Genomic DNA, 12087 nt, shown 5'->3' with positions numbered 1-12087 from the left:
GGAGGGGTTTATACTTAGATGATATTAAGTTGAGATCTTGCAGACTTCCCAACATACTGTCTCTGGTTATGGGAGCATTCCCACCCTATTCCAGGGTAGCCTATAGGGTTTACAGGGAGACGATAACAATTAAACCTACTCACTTTGTGATTTCAAATCCTTTTAATATGTTTGTGCTGCACTGAAATGTTCCCCAGAGTTCTGCCACCAATCATCACATATCACAAAGACAATGTAAACATATTATACAATTCTAATACCCCTGCATTGGCTCCCGGCATGTCAGAGGATGGATTTCAAAATGCTGTTAGTTTTTCAAAATCACTCAACGGTTTAGGGCCAAAGGATCTCACTGAAATGCTTCCGCTGTATGAACCCTCGTCTAGACCGTTAAGATCAACTGGGACCAGTTGGCTTATGGTTCCCTGGGTCAAAACAAACCATGGAAAAGCGGTAAGGTTAAAAACATTTACGTTCACTTTTGCTTTCTGCTAAACCATAATGCAATTTTTACTTATTATTTTATTCAAATATCTTTCATGATTTTTTTATGATGGGTCTTTTATAGATTATTTTAAGTTCAGTTGTTATTGTCTTTTATGCATTCTTTGAAATCTGTTGTATTTTACATAAGTTTTTCCGATTTTTGTATGAAATGTGCTCATCTAAATAAACTTGACTCGACTTGACTATTCCGTCTAGACCAAAAGCTGTAAAGCGTTTTGAGCGATAAACGCCCATTCACTTTCTATAGACCTACAATTTCTGTAAATCATAAGAATAGGACCCATAATTTATAGTTAATTTTTTGGATGTTCGCAGTGTGCACACAACACACGCACACGCTCTGAAACCTCGGCCTTGCTTCTAAACTATGATTGGTTCAAAGGGGGGGGGGGGGGGGGGGATATGTTAGTTGTAGCATCACCTTGCTCCAATAAATTGCCAACCTCAACGTCAACACCGCAAAACGCACGCTACTCACAAGAACACATCGGTATTCCCAACGGCCAAACGTTTTTTCTTTTAAAAAATAATCTTTTAAAACTTAAAATCTCTTTTTAAAAACGGTATACCAACAAATCAAATAGATTCAGAAAACATGTTCTCCGTCTGTCTGGAATTCCTCGGCATGGGCTCGTCCATCCTGGGCTCCCTGCTCGTGATGATCGCCTGCGGGCTGCCCACCTGGAAGGTGTCCGCGTTCATCGAGGCCAACATCGTGGTGGCGCAGACCATGTGGGACGGCCTGTGGATGTCGTGCGTGTTCCAGAGCACGGGCCAGATGCAGTGCAAGCTCCACGAATCAATGCTCGCGCTGAACCCGGACATGCAGACGGCGCGCGCCCTCACGGTCATCTCGGCCGTGCTGAGCATCGTCGCCCTCATGGTGACCATAGCCGGTGCGCGATATACCAACTGCATCGGCGACGAGACGGTCAAGGCAAGGGTGGTGGGCACGGGAGGCGTGCTCTACATCCTCAGCGGTCTGATCGTCTTCATCCCGCTGTGCTGGATGGCCAACAGTATCATCGTGGATTTCTACAGCACCCAGGTTCCCCCGTCCAAGAAGAGAGAGATAGGGTCCGCGATCTACATCGGCTGGGCGGCCGCTGCGCTGCTCCTCCTCGGGGGGACGCTGCTCTGCTGCTCCAGCGGTACCCGGGGGCTTAGGAGCGACTATCCCATCAAATACGTCGCGACAAAGACCGCGAGCAGCGACAAAGGCAAGAAGCATTTTGTGTGACGTCCCCTGATGAGAGGACTTTTGAATATAGTGAAATTAGGAATTTGCTTTTGCACAGTCGATCATAAATGTAAGGCATAGTGTGTCATACTATATATTGCAGTCTTTGCAGATTATATATAGCCTTTGTAAATCTTATTGCCGCCTTGGTTATATTTGTGCCGGGTGGTTTTTAATTGTATGGTTTTGATACATTGAGTGTAATGTAGCTCATAGTGTGTGTTTTATTTGTTTGTGGGAGAAGCCACGAGCATGGACACAAGCTCATTGAAATGTTTACTCACATCATTTGTATTCTTCTGAATGGACTTTGTATTTTAATCCATTGCTTTGTACGCGTTTCTTTTGTTTCTGTTTTACGTGAAACGAAGAACATTTTTAAATAAAATTAAAACTATTTTGGTATTTGATCTTATATCCGTTTAGAATTGTGGTAAAAAAGTACTTATGACAAGCAATAAATATAAAGCAATATAACCTTATAAGTCATATGAACAAAAGTTGAATAAGTACAAGACAAAGCTTTCAAAATCAACTTAAACTCTAACCAAGGTCATACACTTCTTGAGTAATATCCCTGAACATTTTCAAAGATGTCTATTCACAAACATCTTTGTGTTGAGGGTTGTGTTGGGTTCGAGACACTGCGGTGTCTAGGAGAAACGGTATGATTAGTGAATTACTTATCAGACAGGAAGCACCGTCTAAATCGTCAAAGTACACCCTGTGAAAACACAATAACAAAGACATTAATATTATAATAAGCCCACTTTTATTGTGCTTGGGATGTGCAAAATAATAGAAAGAGATTGTGTCTATTATTGTGTATAATGTGTACTCCAAATATCAGTATTATATTCAGTTTTAGAGCCCCTGCAACCAGGTGTGATTTTGCATGTCTATTACAAGACACTTCTACCCTGTAGTAGGGTTTCCCATGATGTCACACACATTCCAAGTTGCCTTAATTTTTTCACTAATATCATCTGAATAACACCTGAAGTCCTAAGGTGGCGTCCTTCAGATCACATGACTGAAACCCTCCTATAGTGACAGTATCTAATGTATGATGAACAGAGCAACGTACAGGGAACCAACAGTTGGGCTGATCCATCCATCAAACATCTGGGTGGACACACCCCGTCACACCTGGTGTTTGAATGGGGGATGGTAATAACATGATTCCTACAGGTAGGCTGTGGGCACTGGGGATGGAACCTAGAACCTTTCAGCCTGGGTTCAAACACCCTTGCAGATACACTAGGCTGCCTCCTGAGTCGGTACTGAGCCAACCTGAGACCGTTGTCCACAAACGGAACAGGAACGTATTATCCTCCTAGTACAGTACTGTATAGGTCTACTGGTATCCTGGCATTCGTTCTACAGACTCAAGGAATTCCCATTTACAACACTGTGGCTCAAAGGCTCCACCAGGTGGCATGCGTTTAAATGTATTCTAAACAGCTGTTATAAAAACACACTGGGCACCCGTGGTGATAGTTATTGAGGTATTTGTTTTTTTATACCAAAAATTGAAGGATATATGATCAACCATGTCCTCATTCATTGTTTGAGGTAATAACACTGTGATACATATACTACCCGTAAATCTGTAAACCATACAAAATGTACAATTTGATCAACAATTCATTTGGGCCAAAAGCAGTCATCTGAAAAGTGAAAATTCAGAAGCATCGACAAGGACTACAGTACTTCGGCTTGTAATTAATTTGTAACAATCGGAGCTATGGGGAGCATCAACACGTTTAGCTAATCACTGCCACCTTGTGGCGAGCCTTCTCAAGTACATTACCTTTATGATTTGTTTTACAGAAACGCCTGATCAAATTAAAACAAACATCTTATAGTACACAGATTTGAACAATTTAAAGTTGGTTACAGATGAGAAAAACAAAAATGAAAGGCGACAACCCTTGATCCATAGAAGCACGAGTTTGGCAATAAATTATTGTGATTCGCAAAAAGACCCACAGAGACCTGATGCCTCGAATCTGCTCGCAGGATGTTTAAGGTAATGTAGGCAGGTAAAGGCTGTGACAAGATCACATCTAGTCCTTAAAAGATTATACCCTTGTTAATTTTCAGTATAAAAGTCCTTCGTCTTTTATATTTCCGAGTAGAGGTAGTGGTGTCTATGGCTGGTACTCCTTTAGCACCTGGTTGGCGATCACCAGTCTCTGGATTTCACTTGTGCCCTCGTAGATCTCCGTGATGCGTGCGTCCCGGTAGTGTCTCTCCGCCGGCATGTCCGTCACGAAACCCATCCCACCGAGAATTTGGATTGACTTTAAAGAGTTCCCCGTGTGAAAGAGAGCAAAACTTAGAATGCAGCTTAGAGGCACAAAAATACAATTTTAAGCTGAAAAACTAAGACAAGAAAACCTTGAATAAATCTATTTAACAAGGAGGATCATTAAAACTGCATTTATATGTAATTAATAAAATCTGTCTCACCTGATGTGCACTGAAAGTGGCAGCTTCGGAAGCTGCTAGCTTAGCCATGGCGGCCTCCTGAAGGGAAACAAGAAGACAAGACTTGCGACTGCGTTTTGCTAACATATGCTATAAAGACCCTTTGGTGGTGTTTCTATTCTAGACCTTAGCAAGGGTGTGGCTTATGTGTGAATCAAACTCATAAGCCTGGCATTGTCAATACCATGCTCTGCACACACAGACACACACACACAGACACACACACACACACACACACACACACACACACACACACACACACACACACACACACACACACACACACACACACACACACACACACACACACACACACTCACACTCTTCCGGGCTAGTTGAAACAACCTCCAAGCTGCCAGACAACCTCTAAGATGCGTAAAACAAAACTACAAATCTTTATCTTATGCATTTTAAATGGTGTTGGTGCCAGTGTACCTTTGTGAAGGGTTTCTTGGCGTCTTTTAAGAGGGCAGCCTTCCACGTGAGCAGACGAGCACTCTCGATCGCTAGTGCCATGTCAGCCAGCTTAAACTAGACACACACATCATACAAATTAACGCAAAAAAACAAAACTGAACATATCGAAATCATTTACGGGAAGAAACAAATATGAAATGTGGAGTTACTTAATCTAAATATCGCAAAATATCCAAGTGCGGATGTGTGGTTTCTTCTCCCATACCTGTATGGCCTGCATCTTGCCGATGGGCGCTCCGAAGGCTGTGCGTTTGTGTGCGTAGTCGGCGGCACAGTCCAAAGCGGCCTGAGCAATGCCAAGAGCCTGGGAGGCGATGCCAATCCGCCCACTGTCTAGGGTTTGCTGTCAGAGTCACACACGGTATCATTTGTTGTGTGATGATGATAATTCATTCATTAATTAAGCGGGTGCGTTATAACAAACAAACTTCTTCACAGGTAGGGGTTGAGCGTCTTGCTCTAGGAGGCCTCGTGGTACTGGGATTGAACCCAGAGGCTGGGAGACACCCAAGCCGCTGATTTGGGCTAAACTCCTTATATTACACTGCTGATGTCATGGCTGGGAGTCCAACATCCGAGCCTTTAGACCATCCTGCCCCCATAGTGTAATGTTAACATCCTAGCGTTTAGACCACCCTGCCCCATAATGTAATGTTAACATCCTAGCGTTTAGACCACCCTGCCCCATAGTGTAATGTTAACATCCTAGCGTTAAGACCACCCTGCCCCCATAGTGTAATGTTAACATCCTACCATGGCTATTTTGAACCCTGCTCCGCGGGAGCCCAGCAGGTTTCCTAGGGGGATCCTGCAGTCCTCCAGGATGATGTTGGCCGTGGAGGAGGCTCTGATGCCCAGCTTCTCCTCCTTCTTCCCCAGGGACAGCCCCGGGTGAGGCATGGGCACCAGGAAGGCACTGATACCCTGATACCAGCACGGGATAACGCACACAACGACAGAGTGAAAACAACAAATAAGAAATGACTGCATTTAATAAAGAAGAAGTGTATAAAACGTGTTCAGTCCTTTAGAAAAGATGCCTTTTATTTAAAATAACTTGTACCCTGGCTAGCCTACCATGTGTTTGATCTACTTAAAACTGGCTAGTCTCTCTTATTTTTTTCAAGGGACTTGAATCAGGCTAGCCTACCTTGTGTTGGATCAACCTGTACCTAGCCAGCCTATCTTGTGTTTGAGCACCTGGAACCTGGCTAGCCTATCCTGTGTTTGACTGACCTGAACCTGGCTAACCGACCTTGTGTTTGAGCGCCTTGTCGGTGGTGGCAAACACCACGGTGGCTGAGGCCTCCCAGCTGTTGGTGATCCAGGCCTTGGTGCCGTTCAGCACCCACTCATCCCCGTCCTGGTGCGCCATAGTAGACGCGGCGCCGGCATCGCTGCCGTTCCCTACGGAACCATTGGGAATTTCACTTAAGAAAGGTTGCTGCTTTTATCTACATTCTACATGAAGCCAGTTCATAGGTTGACGATCCTCCTATTAATGTTGTACGTTAGTAGTATGTTGTGTTGTTCTTTCTTTATCGTTTGTTTTTTAACATACCCTCCATAACAAACAGGAAGGAAGAGTCCATTTCACTACTTGCAACTGAACAGACTTTATTTGCACAAATAATGATTTAGCGACATTTGTTTGAAAGCAGGACATTAATGAAAAGGAAATTGAGCTCACCTGGTTCACTGAGAGCAAAGCAGCCGACTTTCTCCCCCGTGGTGAAGGGAGTGATCCACTGTTTTTTCTGTTCTTCGTTACCATACTTTAAGATCGGTCCGATGTAGAGTGACTTAAGATAAAAAATATCAATAGACACGTGTCAAGCATCATATTACAATAACTATTTAGTATTAATAACTACAAATTACTTATGGGAGATAGAAATAGAAGAGAAGTATGTACTGTACGCTCATTTAGCAGATGCTTGTAATTTCTTAACGCATTGGGGCTTAAATCCAGAAAAAATCCCCAAAAAATGACAAGTTGGAAACAAAAAACAAATGCATATCTATATCTGTATAGAAATGCACTGACATTGTTAACAGAGACGACCACTCCAGTGCTGGCACAGCCCCGGCTGATTTCCTCCATGGCCAGGCTGTAGGCCAGGTAGTCCATGCCTGTCCCCCCAAGCTCCTCAGGCACCTCCACAGCCATCACCCCCATGGCTCCCAGCTCCAGGATCTGCAGGAATAATCACGACAGACCACAGCCTTGAGGGTTAATAGAGAGAGAGGGAACTGTAACAGCACCAATCATTTACTAGGTTTTCGATTACTACTTTTTTACTACTCCAATCTGATGAGTAATTCATAGGTTGTAATCTGGCATTAATCCAAGTCTGGAAATTCATAAGGAAATGTTTGCTATCGCAAGCTATTTACGTTAAGTCTCTCATCAGAGGCCTTTTAACCAAAGTTTCACATTTCCAGGTCAGGCCAAGGAAACCATGATAATAATCACAATCCACATTGGTTAAACTATTAATCTTAATGCTGCACAAACCTAAACTTTCCAAAAACAACCCAAACATAGCACAGAGAAGCCATGGTAACCAGAAACGGTTAAGTGGATGAGGATCAGGGTCTAAATCCCAATTTGTCTTGTGTTTCAGTGCACCTGCTTTGCGGGGTAAGTGTGATTCTTATCCAACGTGGCTGCGATGGGAGCCAGCTCCTTGGCTGCATAGTCCCTGCAAGTCTGCCGCATCATCTGGTGCATCTCTGGTAGCTCTGCTAGCTGGGACAGAGCTCTAGAGCCTCTAAGACACAAGCCAAGGGCTGGAGGGAGGGAGGGAGGGGGAGAGAGAGAGAGAGAGAGAGAGAGAGAGAGAGAGAGAGAGAGAGAGAGAGAGAGAGAGAGAGAGAGAGAGAGAGAGAGAGAGAGAGATGAACACAAGTGACCAGTGGCTGGCTGTCCTTAATTGTTGATTATATTCCTTTATGATCATAGTATAAATATTTCTATCTTTAATATTTTCTATTATGAATACTGAATGGGATGAGTGCTATTTTAAATCTTATTTTAAATAGCAGTAAGAATCTGTGTGCGCACCATAGTATATAACAATAGCCATGGTTGTATAATATAAGGAACGGTCGGGATGATAAAACCATCCTGGCCTTCTCTGCTGGCTTCACTAAAACATCCGTTAGCAATCTAATTTGGCTAAATTACTTCCTTGCACTAGTTCCTGCGAAATAACAACAGAATGCCATTATATAGTTATAAGTATAGGCAATATAGTTGTTTATCTTTGGATCAATGAGCATCAGCCAGCACAGACTTTGGGTGAAGTGACAGTGAATAACAAATACTTCATAACATCTGTGATCACAAAGACGAGAGTGCTGTAACCTCATTACCATTGTTTACATTTGGGACAGGAGCGTGCATGCTAAATATTGTTCTGCAGAATCTGTTCAATTAAATCATTTAACAACAAAGTATATTGTTAATGGATGTTAAGGTGAAGCCAGGGAAGACGAAACGATGGTTTCATCTCCCAGAGCGGTATTGTACTTTAAAACCACACATTGAGCAGGTTATTATAGAATATGTAGGTGAGAGGTTATTCAGTACGTCATCATTGTCCGACTCCAATGCACCGACGAACACTGATATTGAATAACTTTCTTCTTCTGATTTTGGCTCGAGTTAATCATTATTAAATAGTTGCAAAGTATTTTGAGTTCTTTCACCGTGAATCCATATTCGTTTTAAGAGATGTGACGTTCAATGTTAAATACCAAAAATGCATTTGTTACGAAATCAATATACATACAACAATATCAGACCTACTGAAGTCATATTTGTAGCTTCTGAACGTCTACTCCTGTCATGAGTCATGTTATTTATGAACCTACAAGGTATCAGCGTTTAAACTATAAAGAAACGATTACCATTGTAAACTATCAGGCATGCCATACCATGCCTTTGACTTATGCTCCACATTAAAAGTTAGCCTTTATCACATCAGTTGCCATATAAACCCATTTTATTCTTGTTTGATATGTTGTGCCTGACAAACATGACAAACCCGTCCTGCAACTGTGAACAGAGCCAATAACAAAGCAAATTATCGAACAAAAAATAATGCCTTAGGTTGGCTTGATAAAGGCGTGCCGTGCAAAACGTTCACACATGAAACGATTGTTTGTAACCGAAGCATTCTGACCTTGTCTTGCTTTAAAGATCGCGGCTGTCATTGTGTTTTTCTCTCCGATTAATTTGCGTGTCAAATGAGGGACAGGAATACGGGGACGGAATGAACATAACGCGTCACGTGACCAACGTCAAGTTACGTTTCAGAGTAAAAGTCCTCCTCAAACACTTCTATCCTTCTCTTTAGGCTCTAGGCCAAAAATGCCAGAATTGTTCCCGAAATGTAATACTCTACAAACCAACACAGTTAAGAGTATAATAATATCACCTGCATCCTAGAATATATGCTACTAATATACTAATATACTAGAGGTGTTTGATTGATGTGTCCCAGAAATCTAAAAGATGAAAAGGTTGATCACATGCTAGGTGTCCTGGGAATGAAATGGAATCGACCCAATTACCTGGATATGTATGCACCAAGAACAATACCGATACCAAAATGTCCTTCATTGTGCAACACATGTAACAGGGCAATAACAGAGGAACTAGACAAGTATAAGAGTCACCAAGGTAGCAGGTGGCCCTACCATGAGGACTGTTATACTTGTAGACTGTTAGGGCCTTATTTTTTTTTTTTTATCAGAAACACCTTTACCCAAACCTGTGCTTTAGTGAATGTGAAGTTGACCTCACACTGGGTTGAAGGCGCCAGACATAGAGGTGGCTTCCTCCATAGTTGGTTCTCACGATGTAATTTCCAATTAACTATTGCCTTGTTAGGAAATTAAAAATAATAAATTAAATAATAAGCACTTTTTTTTTTTTTTGGATGCAATGGGTTTTTTCGAAGGCTCATTTTACCGGGCTTGTAGGCCTATAACGTGATGTCACATCACAATGATAGCAGCGGTGTGCAATCTGGTAAACAAGCCCTTATGTTCATAATTGTAATCACTGAGCTCCATAAAATAAATAATACCTTGATATTCATTTAAAATGTAAAATCTAAAAATATAGCACGGGGAATGCCAGGATACTTGCTAGAAAGATTGCAAATGTTCCAGAGATTGCAATATGCAAGACTCACACAGAGCAGATAGCTGCTGTTTGATTGGGTTGAGGTAAGAAAACAAATTCAAATCAGTGAGTTATGTAGATAACCTCTACCTGTCACACACCTGGCAGGCCAATGCATGTCCGGCAGCCTTTTGTTATGTGTTTGAGTAAGTGTGCGGTGAATAAGGGGGGCTTATATTGTAAAGTAGTGTGAAGTGGTTGTAGTGGGTATGAGAATAGCTGGAATATCAAGTGAGTGCATTTAATAGCACTCAACAGTGCGTCGTGCCATTAGTCGATAGGACTGTCTATACCATTGACTGCAGATCCACGTCATAGAACAGTAATGGGTGTGAGCTTCAATGATGCAATAACCTTCTATAAATAGAGCTGTCAACACACACATGTCAATTGGACTTGACAAATATGTCATATCACTTGAACGCATCACAATTAATGACATATGGCAACAGAAGATATTCACGTTTCTCAAAACATGTTTATTTTGGCACCATAAAAAGTCATTTCAGTCTGTCTGGTACAGTGAAGATGTCGGAGGTCGGGAAGGTATGTTTCGGTCTGGAGGGGGAGGGGGGGGGGGGCGAATAGAAAGTGCCTTCACGGGCGGTTGGTGGTGGGCGGGTCGAAGGCTTTGGGCTGCAGTAACAGCCGATGGCCAGCTGATGTCGCTCACTTGCTGGCGGAGGTCAGGGTGAAGCATCCCCTCTGGTGGAACTGCATGTCCCTGACGCGGCGCATGGACTGGATCTGGGGCTGGAAGGCGCTGAACTCGTTGTAGTGTCTGTAGTCACCGCACTCGAACAGGTACTGGTAGCCCCTGTATCCGGGGTACTGGTATCCGACCCACCTGGAGGGAAGGGATAAGAGTTGCCTCTTTCAGTCCTTAAATGTCTTCCGAACGTTCACAAGCTTTTGACACAATTTATTGTATTGGGGGTCACACAACAATATTGCTTTCTTACGTTGAAATCAAACATTTGAGCCTTTGCGTTTTTTCCAAGCTTCCCAACAACATCATTGCCCACTTACATTATACTATTACATTACAAACAGTAATGGCTCCCTTCCGACTATCAACTTGAAATGTCAACCTAACGACTTCTGGGGTCTAATTTGTATCAATTCAAGTGGATGACCACGCCTAGTGCACAAGAGTGTGTCTGCGCATGCGTGTGTGTGTCGGGGTGCGTGTACTCACACTCCTCCGGGGACCCTCACGCTGCCCACCCTGTCGGTGAAGCCATGCGCCCACAGGGTAGGAACGTCATCCTCCTGGATCTCCATCTTGTTGCCCTTGAAGTCAGAGTGCTCGAACAGGCAGATCTTGTGCTCCAGGCTGTCCTGCACCGGGAGAGAGAGGGGCGAGAGACAAGAGAGGAGAGATAGAAGAGAGAGGAGAGGAAAGAGAGGGAAGAAAGAGAAATAGGAGAGGGAGGCGTAGGGGAGAGAGGGATGCAAGAGGGAGGAGAATAGATAGAGAGCAGAGAGCAGACAGGAGAGAGAAATGGAGAGAAGAAGAGCGAAATAGACAGAAGATAAAGAGAGGTGAGAAGGGAAGAGAGAAATACAACCCAAAAAGAGAATCAGAACAGTCTGTGCAACAGGTAGCCTACACGAGGAGGAGCCCTTTATGAATATCTATCAACGCCAATTTAATTAATTGTATATATATATATCAGGGTGTGTTTACTATGCAGAGGGGGACCTATGCATTAATGTACATGATATGCATCCCATTCATGTCCCCATTAAAGCAGGTCTCTCAGTGAGTGTGCGGGTGGGCGTGTTTACCATGCGGATGGGTCTGATGGACATGAGGCGGTCGCTACGGTAAGAGTTGCTCCAGGAGTCCCAGCGAGGGTACTCTCCCTTCTCCAGGATGAACATCTCCCCACGGAAGTTAGTCTGCTCAAAGGCAACAAAGCTGAAGGGAGGTGGGGGCAGAGGGAGCAGGGGGCCGGGCAGGAGGTGAGGGTAGGGTAGGGTAGGGGGGAGGGGAGGTGTGGGGGATGGGAGTGTGTTGAGAGGAGGAGTTGGAGGGGGGGGGGGGGGGGGGGGGGGGGGGAGGGAATGATCGGATGAGGGGATGTTCAGAATTACGTTACTGAAGCAGTGCAGTGCTCTCAGAGAGAAGGTATTTGGATTCAGTGTGTAGTTCATGCGTGTGCGTACG

General features: G+C 43.6%; 3 protein-coding genes across 3 annotated transcripts in view; 1 reads left to right on the top strand and 2 right to left on the bottom strand.

The window, feature by feature from the left end:
- Positions 1 to 934: 934 nt before the first annotated feature.
- On the top strand, positions 935 to 2150 carry cldn5b (claudin 5b). The gene has a single exon (XM_060038409.1). The coding sequence runs from the start codon at positions 1103 to 1105 to the stop codon at positions 1745 to 1747; it is 645 nt and encodes a 214-aa protein (XP_059894392.1). The 5' UTR covers positions 935 to 1102; the 3' UTR covers positions 1748 to 2150.
- A 1091-nt stretch (positions 2151 to 3241) lies between these two features.
- Positions 3242 to 9068, bottom strand: acads (acyl-CoA dehydrogenase short chain). Its single transcript, XM_060038407.1, has 10 exons — positions 8908 to 9068; positions 7350 to 7510; positions 6765 to 6914; positions 6408 to 6519; positions 5973 to 6124; positions 5471 to 5641; positions 4923 to 5060; positions 4676 to 4771; positions 4223 to 4279; positions 3242 to 4053 (listed from the first exon to the last, which is right to left on the bottom strand). Exons 1-10 carry the CDS (start codon positions 8936 to 8938, stop codon positions 3901 to 3903), a joined length of 1221 nt encoding a protein of 406 aa, XP_059894390.1. The 5' UTR covers positions 8939 to 9068; the 3' UTR covers positions 3242 to 3900.
- A 1304-nt stretch (positions 9069 to 10372) lies between these two features.
- Positions 10373 to 12087, bottom strand: part of crybb1 (crystallin, beta B1) — a 2849-nt gene continuing 1134 nt past the window's right edge. The window contains exons 4-6 of the mRNA XM_060038408.1: positions 11706 to 11838; positions 11113 to 11255; positions 10373 to 10761 (exon numbers count right to left, since the gene is read on the bottom strand). Of these exons, the coding sequence (XP_059894391.1) occupies positions 10584 to 10761; positions 11113 to 11255; positions 11706 to 11838 (454 nt within the window). The 3' untranslated portion in view covers positions 10373 to 10583. The remainder of the gene's footprint in view (positions 10762 to 11112; positions 11256 to 11705; positions 11839 to 12087) is intronic.

Source organism: Gadus macrocephalus, chromosome 19 (genome assembly GCF_031168955.1).
Source record: "Gadus macrocephalus chromosome 19, ASM3116895v1".
Classification (NCBI taxonomy): Eukaryota; Metazoa; Chordata; class Actinopteri; order Gadiformes; family Gadidae; genus Gadus; species Gadus macrocephalus.
Note: the sequence above shows the minus strand (reverse complement) of the source record. Positions and strands in the feature narration are given on the sequence as shown.

Bases quoted from the DNA above. Each gene is read 5' to 3' on its own strand.
- acads (XM_060038407.1), bottom strand. From the start codon at position 8,938: ATGACAGCCGCGATCTTTAAAGCAAGACAAG. The intron at 6,915-7,349 runs GTGCACTGAAAC...TTATTCCTGCAG, and splicing joins ACACTTACCCCGCAAAGCAG to ATCCTGGAGCTGGGAGCCAT. The intron at 6,520-6,764 runs GTCAGTGCATTT...TTTTATCTTAAG, and splicing joins TGGTCGTCTCTGTTAACAAT to TCACTCTACATCGGACCGAT.
- cldn5b (XM_060038409.1), top strand. From the start codon at position 1,103: ATGTTCTCCGTCTGTCTGGAATTCCTCGGCATGGGCTCGTCCATCCTG.